General features: G+C 48.7%; 8 protein-coding genes across 8 annotated transcripts; 3 read left to right on the top strand and 5 right to left on the bottom strand.

Moving 5' to 3' along the window:
* Window positions 1-896: 896 nt before the first annotated feature.
* Window positions 897-2,284, bottom strand: F5891DRAFT_598714 (uncharacterized protein). Its single transcript, XM_041372419.1, has 6 exons — window positions 2,264-2,284; window positions 2,159-2,189; window positions 1,166-2,104; window positions 1,106-1,112; window positions 989-1,039; window positions 897-934 (listed from the first exon to the last, which is right to left on the bottom strand). Exons 1-3 carry the CDS (start codon window positions 2,273-2,275, stop codon window positions 1,173-1,175), a joined length of 975 nt encoding a protein of 324 aa, XP_041221895.1. The 5' UTR covers window positions 2,276-2,284; the 3' UTR covers window positions 897-934; window positions 989-1,039; window positions 1,106-1,112; window positions 1,166-1,172.
* Window positions 2,285-2,937: 653 nt separating this feature from the next.
* Window positions 2,938-5,329, bottom strand: F5891DRAFT_1054288 (interferon-inducible GTPase-domain-containing protein). The gene is made up of 2 exons (XM_041362616.1): window positions 3,055-5,329; window positions 2,938-2,996 (listed from the first exon to the last, which is right to left on the bottom strand). The coding sequence occupies exon 1, from the start codon at window positions 4,957-4,959 to the stop codon at window positions 3,379-3,381; it is 1,581 nt and encodes a 526-aa protein (XP_041221894.1). The 5' UTR covers window positions 4,960-5,329; the 3' UTR covers window positions 2,938-2,996; window positions 3,055-3,378.
* A 389-nt stretch (window positions 5,330-5,718) lies between these two features.
* On the top strand, window positions 5,719-7,441 carry F5891DRAFT_1054279 (uncharacterized protein). The gene is made up of 3 exons (XM_041362615.1): window positions 5,719-6,798; window positions 6,851-7,049; window positions 7,109-7,441. Exons 1-3 carry the CDS (start codon window positions 5,957-5,959, stop codon window positions 7,355-7,357), a joined length of 1,290 nt encoding a protein of 429 aa, XP_041221893.1. The 5' UTR covers window positions 5,719-5,956; the 3' UTR covers window positions 7,358-7,441.
* An 849-nt stretch (window positions 7,442-8,290) lies between these two features.
* F5891DRAFT_598603 (RNA polymerase I-specific transcription initiation factor RRN3) lies at window positions 8,291-10,727 on the bottom strand. The gene is made up of 5 exons (XM_041372418.1): window positions 10,436-10,727; window positions 10,093-10,387; window positions 9,754-10,037; window positions 8,832-9,698; window positions 8,291-8,778 (listed from the first exon to the last, which is right to left on the bottom strand). Exons 1-5 carry the CDS (start codon window positions 10,694-10,696, stop codon window positions 8,329-8,331), a joined length of 2,157 nt encoding a protein of 718 aa, XP_041221892.1. The 5' UTR covers window positions 10,697-10,727; the 3' UTR covers window positions 8,291-8,328.
* Window positions 10,728-10,821: 94 nt separating this feature from the next.
* F5891DRAFT_1054274 (NDUFB9, NADH-ubiquinone oxidoreductase) lies at window positions 10,822-11,807 on the top strand. The gene is made up of 6 exons (XM_041362614.1): window positions 10,822-10,992; window positions 11,060-11,148; window positions 11,205-11,232; window positions 11,291-11,306; window positions 11,359-11,667; window positions 11,785-11,807. Exons 1-5 carry the CDS (start codon window positions 10,847-10,849, stop codon window positions 11,404-11,406), a joined length of 327 nt encoding a protein of 108 aa, XP_041221891.1. The 5' UTR covers window positions 10,822-10,846; the 3' UTR covers window positions 11,407-11,667; window positions 11,785-11,807.
* A 1,863-nt stretch (window positions 11,808-13,670) lies between these two features.
* F5891DRAFT_1054267 (uncharacterized protein) lies at window positions 13,671-14,321 on the top strand. Its single transcript, XM_041362613.1, has 3 exons — window positions 13,671-13,800; window positions 13,866-14,059; window positions 14,118-14,321. Coding segments are annotated over exons 1-2 (189 nt in total). The 5' UTR covers window positions 13,671-13,799; the 3' UTR covers window positions 14,054-14,059; window positions 14,118-14,321.
* Window positions 14,322-14,519: 198 nt separating this feature from the next.
* Window positions 14,520-15,601, bottom strand: F5891DRAFT_1054263 (uncharacterized protein). The gene is made up of 3 exons (XM_041362612.1): window positions 15,427-15,601; window positions 15,331-15,369; window positions 14,520-15,267 (listed from the first exon to the last, which is right to left on the bottom strand). The coding sequence occupies exons 2-3, from the start codon at window positions 15,367-15,369 to the stop codon at window positions 14,632-14,634; spliced, it is 675 nt and encodes a 224-aa protein (XP_041221889.1). The 5' UTR covers window positions 15,427-15,601; the 3' UTR covers window positions 14,520-14,631.
* A 241-nt stretch (window positions 15,602-15,842) lies between these two features.
* On the bottom strand, window positions 15,843-16,476 carry F5891DRAFT_1193109 (uncharacterized protein; the record flags this gene model as incomplete). Its single annotated transcript, XM_041367681.1, has 3 exons — window positions 15,843-15,851; window positions 15,901-16,368; window positions 16,429-16,476. The coding sequence occupies 3 exons, from the start codon at window positions 16,474-16,476 to the stop codon at window positions 15,843-15,845; spliced, it is 525 nt and encodes a 174-aa protein (XP_041221888.1).
* Between the last annotated feature and the right edge of the window lie 247 nt (window positions 16,477-16,723).

Raw genomic sequence — 16,723 nt, 5'->3', positions numbered from 1 at the left:
ATCCTCGAAAGGTTCCACCTGGAGGACGCGAAGGTCCTGCACACGCCCATGGAACCAGGTACTGTCCTTTCCATAGATCAGTCCCCTGCAACACACGCCGAACTCCAAGCTATGCGAGACATACCATATCAACGCGCGATCGGTTCGTTAATGTACGCAGCTACGAGTACCCGGCCAGATATCGCTTTTGCGGTGGCAACACTGTCGCAATTTATGAGGAATCCGGGGAGACCCCATTGGGAGGCCACCAAACGCGCCCTGCGGTACCTGAAAGGCACCGCAGACTATGAGCTGACGTTGGGATCCAGCGAGGGAGGAATTGAGGCGTTTGTCGATGCCGATTGGGCATCGCAGCCACATAGGCACTCCATGAGCGGGTACATCGTACTGCTCCATGGAGGCCCCGTTTCGTGGAGCGCGCGCAAACAGCCTATCATAGCCCTGTCAACAGCTGAAGCTGAGTACATAGCGTTGACCAGCGTGGCAAGGGAAGTACTTTACCTGCAACTCCTCATCCGCGAGCTCTACGACGTCCAAGACCTCCCCACACCCATCTTCTGCGACAACCAAGCTGCTATAGCGTTAGTCTCGACGGGAAAATTCCAATCGCGCACCAAGCACATAGACCTGCGATACCACTTCGTACGCGGCCACGTGAAGGACGGTACCTTCAAGATAATCTACTGCCCCAGTGACGACAATGTCGCGGACGCGTTCACGAAGCCATTGGCACGTCCCCGACTCCAGAGGTTGAGGACATTGATGTGTTTGGATAACGCTCGAGGGGGAGTGTTGAGAGCCGATGTGTCCGAGGGAAGTAAGGCCGAGAGAGAGAGAGCTGAGAAAGGAAAGGACGATACGGCCGAAGAATAGAGCACATCGAGTGCGAGCGTCTCCAAACGGAGAACGTCGACGACGTGTCAACGTCGGCAATCTTTTCGTTCTTTAAGTATATATTTTTCATCAAAGCTATTGCTGGCAGACTCACCGTATAAGAGGACGCTGTTTTCGTCGAAACGTCTCAGATTCGAAACGAATACTGAGACGTAAGTACAAGTCCCACTGTAACGTTCGAGCGCAAGCGCTGACGTACATCTAGTCGTACCTTTGTTCTAGGTACAAACAATTGTTAATAGAGATTCGAAACGAATACTGAGACTCGTACCTTTGTTCTAGCGTGTCGTAAAACCTCCCGCGTGTATCGTTCCTCCACAAGCTGCCCTCCTCCTCTCCTCATCAACAGCCTCCTGCAGTCTCTTTGCCTGCTCCTGGGCAGCCTGGACATCTCGTTTGGCTTGTTCTTGTATGGCGGCAGTTCGCTTACGCTCTTCCTCTGCTTGCGCTGCTTTTTGTTTGGCTTCTTCAACAGCGGCACGAGCAGCAGCTTCTGCCAGTAAGCAAGCTGTGTTGGCGGCACGTTCGGCCTGGACCATCGCCATGATCTCCTTATGGGCCTGCTCCTGCGAGGCTGCCGCAGCTTGCAAAGCGGCCAGCCGAGCTGCCATAACCTTTTCCTGTAATTCTTGATTCAACCTGCGGAGCTCGGTGATAACCTCCTCCTTAGCAGCATTGGCCGCCTTTACTTGCTCTTCTGCCATTTTCTTAGACACGTTGGCCGCCTCCTGGACGACAGTTGCCCTCCTCCTCTCCTCATCAACAGCCTCCTGCAGTCTCTTTGCCTGCTCCTGGGCAGCCTGGACATCTCGTTTGGCTTGTTCTTGGACAGCGGCTGTTCGCTTAAGCTCCTCCTCTGCTTCAACTGCTCTCTGTTTTGTTTCTTCACTGGCAGTACGAGCAGCAGCTTCCGCCCGTAAGCGAGCTTCATTGGCAGCACGTTCGGCTTTGGCCATTGCTTCTATTTCCTTTCGGACCTGATCCTTTGTGGCCGCCGCAGCTTGAAAAGCTGCCTCGGCCTCTTCCTGTAATTTTTGATTCAACCTGTTGAGCTCGGCTATTTCCTCTCTGGCAGCCTCAGCATTCTTCTGGGAATACGCAGCAGCTGCCTCTGCGTCCTGGCGCACTTCCATCTCCTCGAGGGATAGATTGGGCTCTTCTGGTCGACTTGCATAAGATCCCATCTGTTCGACAATGGTAATGCGTGGCCCTGCTAATAACGAGGTCGCATGATGCTCCCATCTCTTGAGCCGAGAAAACTTACTGATATGCGTATGTTTTGAAAAGAAAATCAGCTAATAGTAGTGCTTAGAGTAAGTTTTGTGGATTTCAATCGAGAACGAATAACAGATCTTAGACCATAGAATACAATTTGAGGCATTTTATATTGTCCCGCGTGCAGACCAAGAGAACGACGGAATGCGGCTAACCCAGGGCTATGGGTTCGCGTGAAGTGTGACCTGAAGGCAATGAAGTCATAGAACGGAATTAGATGAACGGAGGACGTTCTGTGCATGAACGTAGGGAATGAGTTACGAGATCGTGTGTTGAATGATTGTATATGACCAAAATGTACATGGAAATTAAACACGTTAACATGGTATGTGGTGTGTGTGATATGTATCAGCTATTGACCGCGACGTTGGGTTGTCAGTACAACGTCCGTCCGTGACGGTCCGTCAGATTCACTACCAGATAGATACTGCCCTGTCTGTAGTCTACCTATCAGATCTCTGCAAGATATTGTAGTAGCATACTTATATGCAGTACCGGGCGGGGCCGCAGTAGACATAATAGGAGTACTATAGTAGTGAAGAACAAAAAGACATTAAAAAGGACTTGATGCGTGAACAGAATGCTGCCAGGCACCAAAGAGAGCACTGTCACCTGATGGGTGCTCCGTGAAGGATAGCCAAATATCGATGAAGTTTGTGACTGTCGCAGAGAAGATATAGCGTATTCTGAATGGCCACGATGAATCGTTGATGATCCTGATAGGAGGCCGTGCTGCAGGAAGGTGTACTATAGTTAGAACACTGCTCAGGCTAGGTTTCATCTAACACATTACACAGTCGACCGAGACGATAATAGTCCCCCAGTGCCTAAGTTCACCTGAATGTTAAAGTAGAACCATTATACTCGATCATTTGGACCACACACCTTAAGCCCCCAATCCTCCTCGTTGTTAGGGCGTATGGAGTTACCATCTGAAGGAGGTTTGATTAGACGAATGGACTTGAATGAGGAAGGGCTTCGTCGGATCCTGGAACAACGCCGGCATACAATCACATTACCGGATCTCTCGAGTCTTGAGCTCCCTCACCGGGTTACTGGCAAATCTCTGACCATCGAACCTATAGTAGTCATTAGTAAGCGGTAGTAAGAACACGCGGAGGAGTAATAATATCAGCACAGAGGAAGAAACATGGGAAGAAGGTACTGTATGTGCAAATCTGCGGTCAAGATCGGTCACAAGCGGTATGGTCATGGCGAGAACGGATCAACATCAGCATTGGTAAGAGCCCGAAGGAAGCAATATAATGACTTAAAGATCTCTATCATCAGCCACCACTTCTCATTCATAATAATGTCCACTTCGGCATCACGACGTGCTCGCCTAGTCTGGGTTTCTTGAATCAAATCGTTCAACAACTCGATCTCGTCGATGACCTTCACTGCCTGCTTGCTCTTCACGACACCGATCATCGTTTTATTTGAAACGATGTAAACCTTTTGGTCCGGAATGTTCGCATCCTCAAGGTTGTCTTTCACGCTCTTACGCGTCTGCTGAATGAACTGCTGCCGTGCAGCCTGGTAAAGCTTCTTCTTCTTATCCTCGCTCTCATCACCGTCATCGTCATCGCTATCGTTCGCCATATCGTCCATGATATTAGAAATGTGTTGATCTGCCTTAGAGCGCACGATATACGTGGGGATCCGGAAACGCCTGCAGTTGGTGAGGATGGCAATGTCGGTCATAGTGAAGCGATTGTCGAACAGGATGATGATGCAGTCGAAGACGTAGAGTCCTTGGGCATTGAAGTACTGCCAATCTGAGATTTTGAGCGTGCCTGCACCTGGGATATCGTACCAGACAAGGGGGTATTCCGCGTCGGGGTGAGGGATTCTAGCCATGGCTAGCGTTGTCTCGGTGACACCAGTGGCAGCAGATCTGAGGTCCTTATTGCGTAAACCGCAAAAGGCATTGATGAGAGATGATTTCCCTGCTCCTGCCACCCCGGCTACTGCAAAGTGAAAAAGGTCCTCGCGATATTGAACTTTCCGCTTGGCGGCGCTAACTTCTTCAGGAGAGGGAGTCGCCACAGGTCGAATGCCTTCTTTCAACTTGCGTTCAGCCTCCTCCTTGGCAGCATTGGCCGTCTTTACTTGCTCTTCTGCCACTTTCTTCGACACGTTGGCCGCCTTCTGGGCTACAGTCGCCCTCCTCCTCTCCTCATCGGCAGCTTCCTGTAGTCTCTCAGCCTGCTCCTGGGTAGCCTGGACGTCTCGTTTGGCTTGTTCTTGTACAGCGGCAGTTCGCTTACGTTCCTCCTCTGCTTCCACTGCTTTTTGCTTCGCTTGTTCATTAGCGGTATGGGCAGCAGCTTCTGCCAGTAAGCGGGCATCATTGGCAGCCTGTGCAGCCTGGACCATCGCCTCCATTTCCCTACGGGCCTGATCCTGTGAAGCTACCGCAGCTTGCTCAGCGGCCTGCTGAGCCGCCATAGCCCTTTCCTGCGTTTCTTGATTCGACCTGATGAGCTCGGCGATCTGTGCTCTGGCAGCATCAGCATCATCTCTGGCTTTCTCAAGAGCCGTCTCTGCTTCCAGGAGTCCGTCTATTCTGACGATGAGTTGACTACAATTTTTGAGCAGATCCCAACATCTATCTTTGGACAGACTCCTGGGCCAAAATTTATCTTCGGGCAGACTCCCTGCGGACAGACTCCCAAATGTATCTTTGGACAGACTCCAAAATCGCCCAATTGTATCTTTCGACAGACTCCAGAATCTGCAAAATCGATCTTTCGACAGACTCCAAAATATATCCTTTAGAGCTCCCATCTCCGAATTTGCACAATATTGGTAATGCGTAACCCTGTTGATGATGACGTCGCATGATGCTCCCGTCTCTTGAGGTGAAAAAACTTACTGATATGCGTATGGTTTGGAAAGAGTAATCAGCTAAAAGCGCTACTCAGAGCAAGTCCTGTCGATTTCAAGATGAGAGCGAAGAACAACCATGCGAGGCGTCTTATATTGTCCCACGTGCAGACCCAGAGAACGACTGAATGCGGCTAACCCAGGGCTATGGGTTGTTCCACATGGATAAAAGTGCGTGAAGTGTGACCAGAAGGCAACGAAGTCATAGAACGGAACCTGATGCATGATGAAGCTTAAGGGAGGACGTCCTGTGCATGGAAGTAGGGAATGAATTACGAGATCACATTGAATGATTGTATATGCCCAAAAGTGTCTACATTAGACACGTTAGCATGATGTGGTGGGTGCGACATGCATCAGCTATTGTGAGATACAGGGGGGTCATTTCATCTAACACAATCATATCAGCTTCAAGCTCCATCAAAAAGTCAATTCTGCGAGCGCTCAGCGTAGATCATCATCAGCAGGAAATTGCAGTCGACCGAGACGACAATAGCCCACCAGGTGCCTTCATCAAGAGGAAGGTGTTAAAGTACAACCATTATACTCGATCGTCTGGACCACACACCTTAAGCCCGCAATCCTCCTCGTTCTTAGGGCGTGTGGAGTTACGCATCTGAAGAAGAAAGTGAATGGGCCCTGGAACACGGGTCTCAACGGTATACGATTACGTTACCGGATCTCAGCCTTCGGTTACTGGCAAATTAAAAAATTCGGTCACGATACTTGCGTTACTTACGCCAACCAATTGAACTCCTAGTGGTATACGAAACTACGACCAACAAGGATTACCCTCAACTTTCCGTTTCAGACTCTCCTAGCGGAAAGGTCCAGCGGTAGATTGTTACCATCTGCATTCGAAGCTGGGGTGATTAGCCTGTTGACCACAGGTCTTGACATGCTACGTGAACCCCTACTACCGGAGTCAACAACTACACACAATGGTGGATCTGCATCTGTTGTAGAGAGGTGCAGGCAACTGCTTGCGCCTGTTCTTCTTATGTCTGCCAAATCTCAAGACTCTTCGACAGCTCTCGACATCACAGCGTGTGCAGCCATGCTCACCGATGATCGTTGCCGCGAGTTTCTACAGCAATCTAGAGATATGAAACTTCAAATTGACGCCCTCAGTGCCTTGCACCCACCGAAGAACCCTCGAGTTGGCGCTGTTGATCCACACATCAACAAGGAGGACTTAAAACGCGGCATGGAGACACACGGTGAATCCACTCGGACTACGCGTGTTTGGCTAGATTCAGACACGTTATCTATCGGGTCACGGAAGGATAGCGAAGCTACATTGGTAGATTTGCCAATTGACCACAAGGCTTTCACACCCCTCCAGGATTCTATACATCGCTCTGTCAAGGACGTCACACTCCTAGTCAAACAGATCATGGAACGTGACGAGGCTCCATCATCGCACGACCCAAACTCGGCAAATGTTCAAGCATCGGCACCTGCCTCTGTTCCACATCAGATGACTCCATCATCGTCACTTCCTGTAGAAGACGTCGTGATGGCGATATCTTTAGCACATCACTCAGGACCGTCTCCCGTAGATCCTCAGAATATAGCAACATGCTCGTCTACCGACTCCTATCCTTCGTCGTCACCGAAAATTCCAACCCTATCTATGCCCGGAACCTGGTTCGGGCGCCAGGGCCTTACTCGACCAGGTATACTTACCATTGATTTTGCGGTCGGAGATCGCATTATTCCCGCAGCTTCGTCGAGCAGGTACGCAAGACTTCGCGGTTCTAACTTAGCCTTTCCTCACGAGACATCTTAGTTCCTCCAATGTTCCATTTACCGTGCAACTTTCTTGTTTCCGCAAGGATCCCCATCATGAGCTTCAGGAAGGTGACAGCCTGGATATCACCCTTGACAAAATCAGGAGTGTGGGAGAGGATTGGCCTGCTAAAGGCACCCTTGTGGTGCAATTGAACGTTGAAAGCGCCAATGGGCGGTCCTGGCTTCCCTACGAATTGGTATGGTGTTATTCGTGGATGCTACCTCCAGAAACCAAATAACTTAACGTCTGCTACAGGAAAAGGGAGCACTGAATGTGACCCCGTCTATCACGCAAGGTAACAACACGATGCGTCTAATACACCTCAACGATCTATCCGACTTTACCTTCGTTCTGTACACCCTCTCGCCAGAGCTTCCAAAGAGGGCCGAGCCCTGGAGGGGACGATGCTGGGCATCCAAAATTATCCAGCCCGACTCAGAGATTTCGTTTGACACAACAAATATCATTCAGCACTATGCAAACGTACCAGTTATTGTATCATAATAGTCCACCTTTCGGTACCTTTAGACTGCGTTGTTCAGCTCTTGCATTATAAACCCGCACACGACATATGTGGTATATTGGTATCAAATACTGGCAATTTTCTTAATAGACATGACAATAACATCTGAAGCGCTCGCTTGGTATTAAAAAGTGAGCACATCTACGTCACCGCGAAGCGTAATATAACGGACGCCTCGAGGCACGTTACGTTGACCTCGGCAACCGGAAGTGCCTGCCTTTCCCCACATGTTTCTTTCCTTCATCATCCTTGTACCTTTGGAAAACGTCCGCATTCCCCTTATCCACCTCTTTACGACCTCACGACCTCACTACGGCACATTTATTCGCGCTAAGCCATCTCTACCATATCATGTCCGGTGGAGACGCAACCCATCATGATGCCACGCCAGAACCTCCCGATGTTAATAGCACAGAAACTGAACAACCGAAAGGCAGACAGCTCAAGAAGGACGAACGGGGGTATACACAGGTGTACCTCGCTCGAGCACGGATTGAAGGGATTGAGAAGTGGAGAGTGGCTGTGGATGCAGCGCTGCAGGCAGCCGAAGAAGAACGCGCACAGTTTGAGGAAACGAATAGGAAACGACGGAGAATCGAAGAAGATGCGTGGGGAACTCTTGAAGAGACGCAAAATATTAATAAGGAGATTGAGGAGGTTTTGGCGCAGGACGTCCCAGTTGAGGTATGAAACTAGTTATTGTCATCACCTCGTTCCTCGTGATAACCTCGTTTGTAGCATACTGACGCGGTGGGGGGTACAAAGCAGAAGCGCCGCAGTAGGCGACATGAGCTCTGGAAAGGCCTCCGAAACATGTTCTTTAATATTATCTTCTAGCCAAATCCGTCGTCTGATTTCTTATCGTTGGTGTTCGTAATAGCATAATTTGGAGTTCTGGGAGGCATAGTGAGTGGTGGATGGGAACCGGTTGAATGAAGACGGCAGCCAGCAATTACGAGACGGAAATTGCCATTGCAACCGTCCTTGTCCGAGCTGGACTGATGCTCATTCCACCAAAAGACGCGCCCAACCCATCGTCGTCTGACTCTCCCCGTTTCGAAGCAGTGATTGGTATGCACGAGCCGCCTTGTCCGTGTTCCCATTCATTAAACGTTGAGTCCTCCTCTATCAGATCATCTTCATCCTCTTCTTCTTCATCGTCAATAGCCACCGCTGCCCACTCTCGATACACGCCTTGTATGTACTCGCCTGAGCGGGGCAGTTTGAAGGGATCGAAAGGGAAAAAAGTGTGCAAGTCCTCCGGGCCAGCGCTACCGGGTGCTACACCGGCAAATACAGGGTACGGTGTTCGTTTGTTTGCTTCCAGAATGGAGAAGCAGTATGTAAAATCAGTTGCTTGTGCGATGCGAGCAAATTGATGTACGACATTCTGAGAGCAGACCTATTTTGCGGTAGTTAGCCAAAGAATCTTTTCAAAGACGACGGCTAGCAAACCTTGAGAGGGTTGAGATCAGATGTGATAACTCTCTGCACGACTCCTAGCTCGCTTATCCATATCTTCCGTCCCACCTCTTGTTCGTCCGGCTCCTCCTGTAAGTCGCGCCAACGGAAGCAAAATACCAGAAATACAGACTGGACAACTGCATAAAAAACGCTGTGATTATTGCTAGCAGCATTGCCAGCCTCTACAGCATCTAAGTGCGCTCCGAGAAATGCGCATAGGACTTTAACGGCCCTCCGTGCGCCCTCACGATCAATAAACTGTGCACGCGAGACAAAGCTCCCGATATAACTGCTTGCTGCCGCACGTTCCACGCTACTCGCACTTGCGCTTCCGAAAAGGGCTTTGTCAACAAGTAGTCCCAGGAAAAGGTCTGAGAACTCGGGGTGAAGGGAAGCATACCAGAAAAGGAGAAATTGGGTATATCGGGACTTGAAAGTGCGGAGGATAGATCTATCGAAGATGGCTAGGAGAGTGTGAAATTGTATTGCGAGGAGGGTATGTGGCTCGTGCGATTGCGGGTCGCGATCGTGCGTAGTTGTTGGATGAATGGAGGGAGACGAAGGTACGACGGTAAGTATGGATGAATGTAGTTTGTTGAAGTGGTCAAATACAAGCTTGAGGATAGCATCAAGTTTCGAGACCATATCATGAACGTGTCTGGTGTCCATGGGGGTATCTTCAGCATCACTGTCTGACGATGCATCAGACGATAAATCGCTCAGACTATCGTCAACATCCTCATCATCAGAAGAGTTGCCCTCTTGCCCTATTATGGTATCAAACGGATCAAATTCAAAAAGTTCGCCATCTGTAGGTTCGGCGTCTTCAAGCTCTTCGAGCTCTACTTGAATCTCTACCTACGTGCAATTAAATCAATTAGGATCCAACCGCACAGAAAAAGAGCCCACTCACATCAACCATCAAAGCACGATCCACTATAAGGCCCAGGACCCTCTCTGAAAGTTCATCACAATACTCGGTTATACGCAGCAGATTTCGTATATAAGCTACATGTGCAGCTTGTGGCTGACGCTTGTGAGGGAAGTTTCGTACGAGGAGGGGAGCTAGAGATGATGGGAGGGTTGGTACAAGGTTTAAGAGATGTTCGAGAAGAGTATGTTGTCGATCATAGATCACACGTCGTGTTAAGGGGGTGGAGCCCTCTAAGTTTGAGGTGACAGCGAGAAGACCAGATTCTGCGAGTGACGCATCAAAACTGCTTGAATATCTTTCAAGATGGTAATAACTCACGATATGTGAAGCCCATCGCGATTCTGTTGAGAACAAGTGATAGATATTCTGGGCGCGCACTTATGAGCATGCCGATGAATACGATATACGATTTAACGAAGACAGCATCCATAGTAGACCATGGTAGGCGGACAATTGCCTCTACCAGTGGCGCGTGACGCCTCTCGAGGCGAGAAAGGACATGTGAGAGTGCAGAAAGCCAGATACGAAGCTGCAGAGATGACACGGTAGGCGCAAGCGTGGATTTGTTCGGACTAAACTGGTCAACAACGTCATCAAAGTCTTTGCTATGCCCCTGCGCACGACGATCAGCACGCGATTAAGTGATATACCCCATACTCACATTGAGCTTCTCGCGTATGGCCTTATTCACATATGCGAGAAACATGTCCTTTTTGAATTGTTCATCTTGCTTCACCCGCGAATTCGTCGCGATAGGGCGAGAGGTAAATAGTGGCGAGTCCGATGGCATGGATGATGAGTAGGCTTTAGTGTACTTGTCTAAGGTGACTTTTTGGGTTGGCTCGAATCGTACGGAGGGTGAAAATGGTCCAGCCTTTGGTGTTCTTTGATTGAACTGGGAGAGTCTTGAATGCGGGTCCATCGTGACCGTTTTATGACTGCTTCACATCCGGTGTACAGCTTAAAAAACATTCCTGTAAAAACTTGATTATTATAAATGAATTATTTTAGGTTATCCTAAGAATTTGATGTTTATTCCAGTTAAGTCTCACTTCCCTCATCACCAACTACAATGTCTACCTCATTCTCGTCGGCTCACAGGCTCTATGTCAAGTCACTCTACCGCCGTATGTTGAAAAATGAACTGGACTGGGTTGTTCGCAGAGATATCTGGCGTGGTCGTGCAATGATGATTAGAGCTGAGTTTGAGAGAAACCGGTCAGTAGTAGACGTGAATGCGGTCGTCACTCTGGTCTAACTAGCAGATGGTGCTTGCATGTATCAGTGACGTGACTGAGCCGAGAGCCCTCGCCCAGATTCTTGAGAAGGCAGAGGCGAATCTCGCAAGCAAGTTGCATCCCGACCCTTACATCCGTGAGTTTCCGCGTCTCCATCACATCACCTCCTCTAAAAAAGCTTATTTTTCATAGCTCCTACCATGCCAGGAGGAACAAAGTGGTATGTGGTGAACTTTTATTCTCGTATTCGTCTTTTGTTGAGGCCGAAACTCATGCAGGGAACGCAATATACCTGTATGTTGCATCTTTCGCCTTTGTGTCATTGTCCTGACATTGCCTTCTACAGCCTACTATTGCTCCTTTATACGATCATACAGCTGCCGTACATCATTAAGTACTGTATACTTGCTCCAGCGCCCAATACACTCCGTTGCGTTGAACGCCAGTCATCTTACTGTGTCGGCCGTAATGTTGTTATCCGATCCATTTCTGAAAGTTCAGCCTTTTCAGTGATTGCCAACGTACCATCAGCATGAGTGCACCAGTGGTGCACGACAGATATGATGCTGGCGTTGAAGTAGTCATTGTTGCTGAACGACTTGGCTATACGTCAACTACTTGCAGCTCGGAATATATTAATAATTGGGCCACAAATGTAAGTTCCACCAGTAACGACAACCCATTGATCGTCCTTTGATACTGCCACATACATCTGCATCCAATTCTTTTTGATTTGCATGCACATCCCATCCCAGAGTAATTCTGTCCTCAGATCCGCTGATCATTCCCTCGCCGTCCGGAAGTGGAGTATCGATCGAAAACGCTTTCCTTCAAGGACCATTACCGGTGTTATAATCGTATTGGTTACTGCAGCGATGGAATTCACCAATATGGAATCCATCACTCGTGTTCCTACGAGCAAAACTCCCGAGCAGGCGAGACCTCTTGTGCTGTCAGCAAGCCGACCTCGATGGTGGCTTGTTAACTTTGTAATATCCAGCGTGGACGGACTGACGATTGGCCCCAGCAGACAAAGCCCTCTCGAGCGAGTTAGCTATCTTTCGAGGAAAGGTTGAACGTGCCCAACCGCCTTTGTGCTTATTCTAGTCGTCGTCTCCGAACGCTCGAACCCGCTATGTCGTTATCTTTAAACTACCCCGAAGTCGAAAAGCGGAAAATGGTGGCAGGAGATAGATGTTATCACAGGAATGGTCACTTCGCGCGAGATGTGATAGGCCAGACTTCATCATTTCATCGACAACTGAAGACCCCATCTCTAGATACCTACCAGAAACGAGTCACTGGCGAAAGGACAGTTCCACTTTCTGCAAGGATCCCAAGGAAGAGAGCGAGATGTATACAAAATACTTCATAAATGAGTGAGCCCTAGCCGTTTTGACCTGGGAGAACGCTCCGGAACCTGATCTGTTAAGATAGAGGGATGTTGTGGTGGAATAATGGAGCTTTGCAACGTGTAAAAAGATGATAGAGCAGAACCTTTGCCGTCCGTTATACTGTGCAGAGACACCATCAATATGGAACTAGAATGTCAAGGACATGTCCTGAGTCCTGGATAGACGATGTAGAAATGGCCTGCGCCTGAATTTAGCTGTGCCACTCAACCTGTTGTGTAAGTACATTTGATTGAGCATAACGAACAAGATCATCCATTGATTGTTTTAGGAATACTACAGGCGTAGCAAGACGGTCGTAAGCCTTGTTATACTGCTAACTGCACCGTCTGCTCGAGAATTGGTCTTGTCTGGACAGACTGTCGGTGCACAGAAAATGGCCCGATAAACTCGTACTTTTGAGAGAGTGGACTATACTCCCGGCACGGATCAGATGCGAGCCATAACCTGTGGTATTGCATATACAGATCATGCCACTCTTATGGGTGATCACCGTATGCTAGCTGGCGTCAGTCGGACGAGAGGATAGGGTAGCTGCGAGCCTCTGCCACGAATGAGGTGAGTATTCCGAGCTTGGCAGGTGCGCATCATGTGGCACCACTGGCAACTCGGCGGAGACCATCGTCAGATCAATGTGCTAGACTGGCGAAAGCTTGATGCGAATTCAATGCAGTTCTTCGAGCCACTTCGATATGCTTTCAACAGTGCATTGAACATTAACGAACGCAGGGGTCAAGTGGTCCTGCATATGTGATGAATAACCAAAGTCAGTGAAATCCATTTATCCGGTGGCGTATCTCATTTCAGTGGATCAGTCACACTGGACGCGCGACAGATCAGGGACACAAGGAACCCTTACTTTATTCTAGACAAGGAAGGGAACTCGGTAAAGACGCGAACAACGTTACCTGAATGGAGTTTGGCTTGATGGAGGTTGAATAGGTTGCCCTTCAATTACCCTGAAAGATGTTTCACGAATCATCTGATGGAACCACCATCTTCTTTCTTCTATCTGTCTGTCTGACACCGTCTGATTATGTCTGATTCTTAGATCAGTGATTGATAAGAAGCTATCGATTATCCGCAGGCTGCAGCTGATTTTTAAACATCCCGCCAGCGCCCACAGGATCATTCTTCCAATTTGAAAATGAAAAAAGTTCGGTATTGTCAGCAGCGCTGGAGCGGGGGACCCCTTGGGTGAGGTTGTTTGGCGGTGTTTGGAGCGCAGGCAGGGCGTTAGGTAGAGTTCCGGCCCAAGCAGCAGTACTTAGTAAGGCATCACTTCGTTGTAGAGTCCAGCGCACGCATTTAGCAGAGCCCACCCTAGCGCTACCATCATCTCAGTGACTTGACCGCCCAACCGAAACAAACAACCAGTGAGTACCAGTGGTTCGGTGCACTCTGTCTCATCTTTTTGATTGACAGTGGTGATTGCTCACAGTGTGCACGATGTTTTACACACCACATGCCTGTGGATGCCAGAAGGACTCAAAGTTTGTCCAATGCGAAGCACGCCAAGGTACAAACGTCCGTTGTTCCTCGTACGCTAGGGAACCGTTGAGCCAGGCAGGAAATTATTGCGAGAATCATCTCGTGAAAGACACTGCACCTATACAAATGCGTCAGTGAATAAAGGTACCTCAATCTTTTGACATCCTCTTCATGGCGTTACTAACGCGAAGGCTGCATGCAGAACCGGCAAAGCCAGCCAGTACAAGTGTAAGCTAAATGTTATTATTCCTACAATACGTGTGTTGTGAAGGTGAAGTCAAATAAAATTGTCTCGTCAGTGTTTCAGTATTACTATTGAATATTTTCTGGTGAGATATTCGAGAGGACAGTTGCTGAGATATGACTTGTGCCAGCATATCTTTCGACTTTGTTGCAGGTTCCGTAGCGGCCAGCGCACGAGAGAAAACTCGTGTGGCACGTAACCTCCTAGACGCGTTCGCGGCTTCAGTTTCGTCGTGTGACTCGTGTCTACACCTTTGACTATGTATTTCTTAGTCATTTGAATGCGAGCAACGGACTCACATGTGCATACAGGCACTCCTGCTGTGGTGTCTGCGTTGCCATATCATGCAGGATCGCTTGCAAAAGATTTAGGCACAGCTGTAATTTGATCAACAGTGCTATATATTTTTCATCTGCGTCGGTTAACTTGACAAATGTTTTCCACTACACGTTTGAAAAGCCGAAGAATACGTTCAGTAGGCTAAGTGTGTCAGAACCACGCCACCTCGTCCTGTTGTCTCACTCAGCTGGGCAGGCAAAGTAGCGAGCTCCTCATCCTTCTGCTCAGCACTCCTGCACAACATCGCATTCTCGAAGTCGATCAATGTAACAGTTCCGTCCGACGCCACGACGAAGTTGTGTTTGTTCGGATCGCCATGAATGATGTTTAGCCCATGCAGGCGCTGCAGCACATTGCGACATCCCTGCAAGTCTTCCGGACCAGCCGGTCGTCCGTGCAATTGTTCTATTAAGAACCCTATCACCCTGTCCCCTTCGACGATGTGCCCAAGGAATTCTGGGCACACGCCACACCCTTTGATCGCTCGATACGCCGCAGTTTCTCTTTCCATCCGCGGGATCTCAAAATCAAACCTGGCAATCTTGGACACCACCGGCCTCGAAGCGTACTGGGCCACTCGCGCCTCAACCCAATTACCTGGCGGCAGATGTGGGAGGAGGGGGAGGAGGTCCATAGGAAAGGGCAAAACATCACTAGGGAATGTTCCCGGTTCGATGGTGATGTATTTCACTTGACTGCCTACGCGCAAGCGGTACAGGCTTTCCTCGACATCAGGATGTAAAGTGTCTACATCCATCGAAAGAACTTCCTGTGCCATTGTGTTTGTAAGTCCAATTACGCACATGAAAGGGATTAAAATTTTCGTCATTACCATGTCAAGGGTGGAAGTCACCAGGTCCGCGTGGGTCATCTACATCGACCATGTTACTGCCTATAATGTTGTTGAAAGACTAGATAGTGTACTCACAGTAGTATGTACAATGATTAGGAGGAGAAAGGCCTGTCTTTCTCTGTCGTCTATGATCTAGGACTCGAGAATATGATTGTGAAAACTTGTCGCCGATTCTCAGCCGTTGAGGCTTGAGATTGCGAAAGAGAAGAAAAGCAAACTATAGTAGAAGTCCAAATTAACACATAATATTATTCAAATCGTCCAGTTAGATCGGTTTATCCGGTGGCGGGCCAAGGTGGCGCAGGGTCTCAGTTTGGTAGACAATCACAGCGCTAGCTGTACCACAGGTCCAACGAATGTATCGTTCTGTGTCATGTTGACTGTACATAAAATACAAGAGTGAATTGGTTCTATCGCAGAAAACAAATGAATTGGTACAAATGGGTAGGGTATCACAGCCAGTCATGGATCGATAGCGGAATATTCATAAGTTAACAAAACTGCAAGGATGTCAGCTCAAGGGCTCTCGAGATGAATACGCATACGCACTGGGATTTCTACCCACCATCCCGGTGGGCGCTTAAGCTTCATCTCCACGGAATGCACTTGACTTTGCGTTGGGCAGGTAGCCTCCCGTTCCGTATCCATCCACAATACTAACAACAGCACCTCTCCCGATGTCACACACTCTGATGGGATATCCTTCGAATCCCCAACCACCTTTCCACCTGCCAAAGTGCAAACGCGAAGACCGAGATATACCTTGAGAAATGTGAGGGAATTCATGGCGATGTAGGCATTGTTGTCTGGTAAAGTTTTGCCTGGCCGAACATGGTGGAAAGCAATGGTCCCCATGTTCCAAAGTTCCTTCCTGACAATAGGAAAACCAAACAGCCAACGATTGCCGCATGGAGCCCGGGGAGGCTTTACGAGAACGTACTGAGATACGTCTGAGCTGTATTTAGAAGGCACCCATTGCACCGCGGTAGACGTTTCTTGTGAGTCAGACTCTGAGATCTTTGAAAAAGAATGAGTAACAGTACGCGTACAACAGATGAAAGTTGACGAGGCACCCACCTGAAGTCTTCTAAGGCTTCGCTCAAGTTGGCTTGCAGTAGAGGGCATTTTCGAGAAGGTTTTGTCAACGAACAAAACGAACTTGATCAATATCCAATCAATATCATAATATTTTGACATACGCCACTAATGTGACTGGACACCCATTGTTTGCTCGATGAAGTAAGAATCGCGGACTTGGATGCGGCTGTGACGCCAGTGGAGTCAACTTACATCAGGTTTCCAGTGGTGCCACTGGCGAATTTGAATGGTTTCTGTTAATGTTGCAATGCCTTGTCTGCTCCAAGTAGGACTG

This window comes from Suillus fuscotomentosus (assembly GCF_016647785.1).
Source record: "Suillus fuscotomentosus strain FC203 chromosome Unknown F5891scaffold_56, whole genome shotgun sequence".
Classification (NCBI taxonomy): Eukaryota; Fungi; Basidiomycota; class Agaricomycetes; order Boletales; family Suillaceae; genus Suillus; species Suillus fuscotomentosus.
This window is presented reverse-complemented; position numbering and strand designations above follow the sequence as displayed.

What these genes read in the sequence shown, in the direction of transcription:
- F5891DRAFT_598603 (XM_041372418.1), bottom strand. Translation starts at nt 10,696, where the DNA reads ATGGACCCGCATTCAAGACTCTCCCAGTTCAATCAAAGAACACCAAAG. An exon ending in CGCGATGGGCTTCACATATC is followed by an intron (nt 10,038 to 10,092) that starts GTGAGTTATTAC and finishes CGTCACTCGCAG; the next exon opens with AATCTGGTCTTCTCGCTGTC. An exon ending in ATCGTGCTTTGATGGTTGAT is followed by an intron (nt 9,699 to 9,753) that starts GTGAGTGGGCTC and finishes AATTGCACGTAG; the next exon opens with GTAGAGATTCAAGTAGAGCT.
- F5891DRAFT_1054279 (XM_041362615.1), top strand. Translation starts at nt 5,957, where the DNA reads ATGCTACGTGAACCCCTACTACCGGAGTCAACAACTACACACAATGGT. An exon ending in CCCGCAGCTTCGTCGAGCAG is followed by an intron (nt 6,799 to 6,850) that starts GTACGCAAGACT and finishes GAGACATCTTAG; the next exon opens with TTCCTCCAATGTTCCATTTA. An exon ending in CCTGGCTTCCCTACGAATTG is followed by an intron (nt 7,050 to 7,108) that starts GTATGGTGTTAT and finishes CGTCTGCTACAG; the next exon opens with GAAAAGGGAGCACTGAATGT.
- F5891DRAFT_1054274 (XM_041362614.1), top strand. Translation starts at nt 10,847, where the DNA reads ATGTCTACCTCATTCTCGTCGGCTCACAGGCTCTATGTCAAGTCACTC. An exon ending in GCTGAGTTTGAGAGAAACCG is followed by an intron (nt 10,993 to 11,059) that starts GTCAGTAGTAGA and finishes TGCATGTATCAG; the next exon opens with TGACGTGACTGAGCCGAGAG. An exon ending in GCATCCCGACCCTTACATCC is followed by an intron (nt 11,149 to 11,204) that starts GTGAGTTTCCGC and finishes TATTTTTCATAG; the next exon opens with CTCCTACCATGCCAGGAGGA.
- F5891DRAFT_1054263 (XM_041362612.1), bottom strand. Translation starts at nt 15,369, where the DNA reads ATGACCCACGCGGACCTGGTGACTTCCACCCTTGACATG. An exon ending in TGACTTCCACCCTTGACATG is followed by an intron (nt 15,268 to 15,330) that starts GTAATGACGAAA and finishes ACAATGGCACAG; the next exon opens with GAAGTTCTTTCGATGGATGT.
- F5891DRAFT_1054288 (XM_041362616.1), bottom strand. Translation starts at nt 4,959, where the DNA reads ATGGGAGCTCTAAAGGATATATTTTGGAGTCTGTCGAAAGATCGATTT.
- F5891DRAFT_598714 (XM_041372419.1), bottom strand. An exon ending in TTCAAAACATACGCATATCA is followed by an intron (nt 2,105 to 2,158) that starts GTAAGTTTTCTC and finishes CGTTATTAGCAG; the next exon opens with GGCCACGCATTACCATTGTC.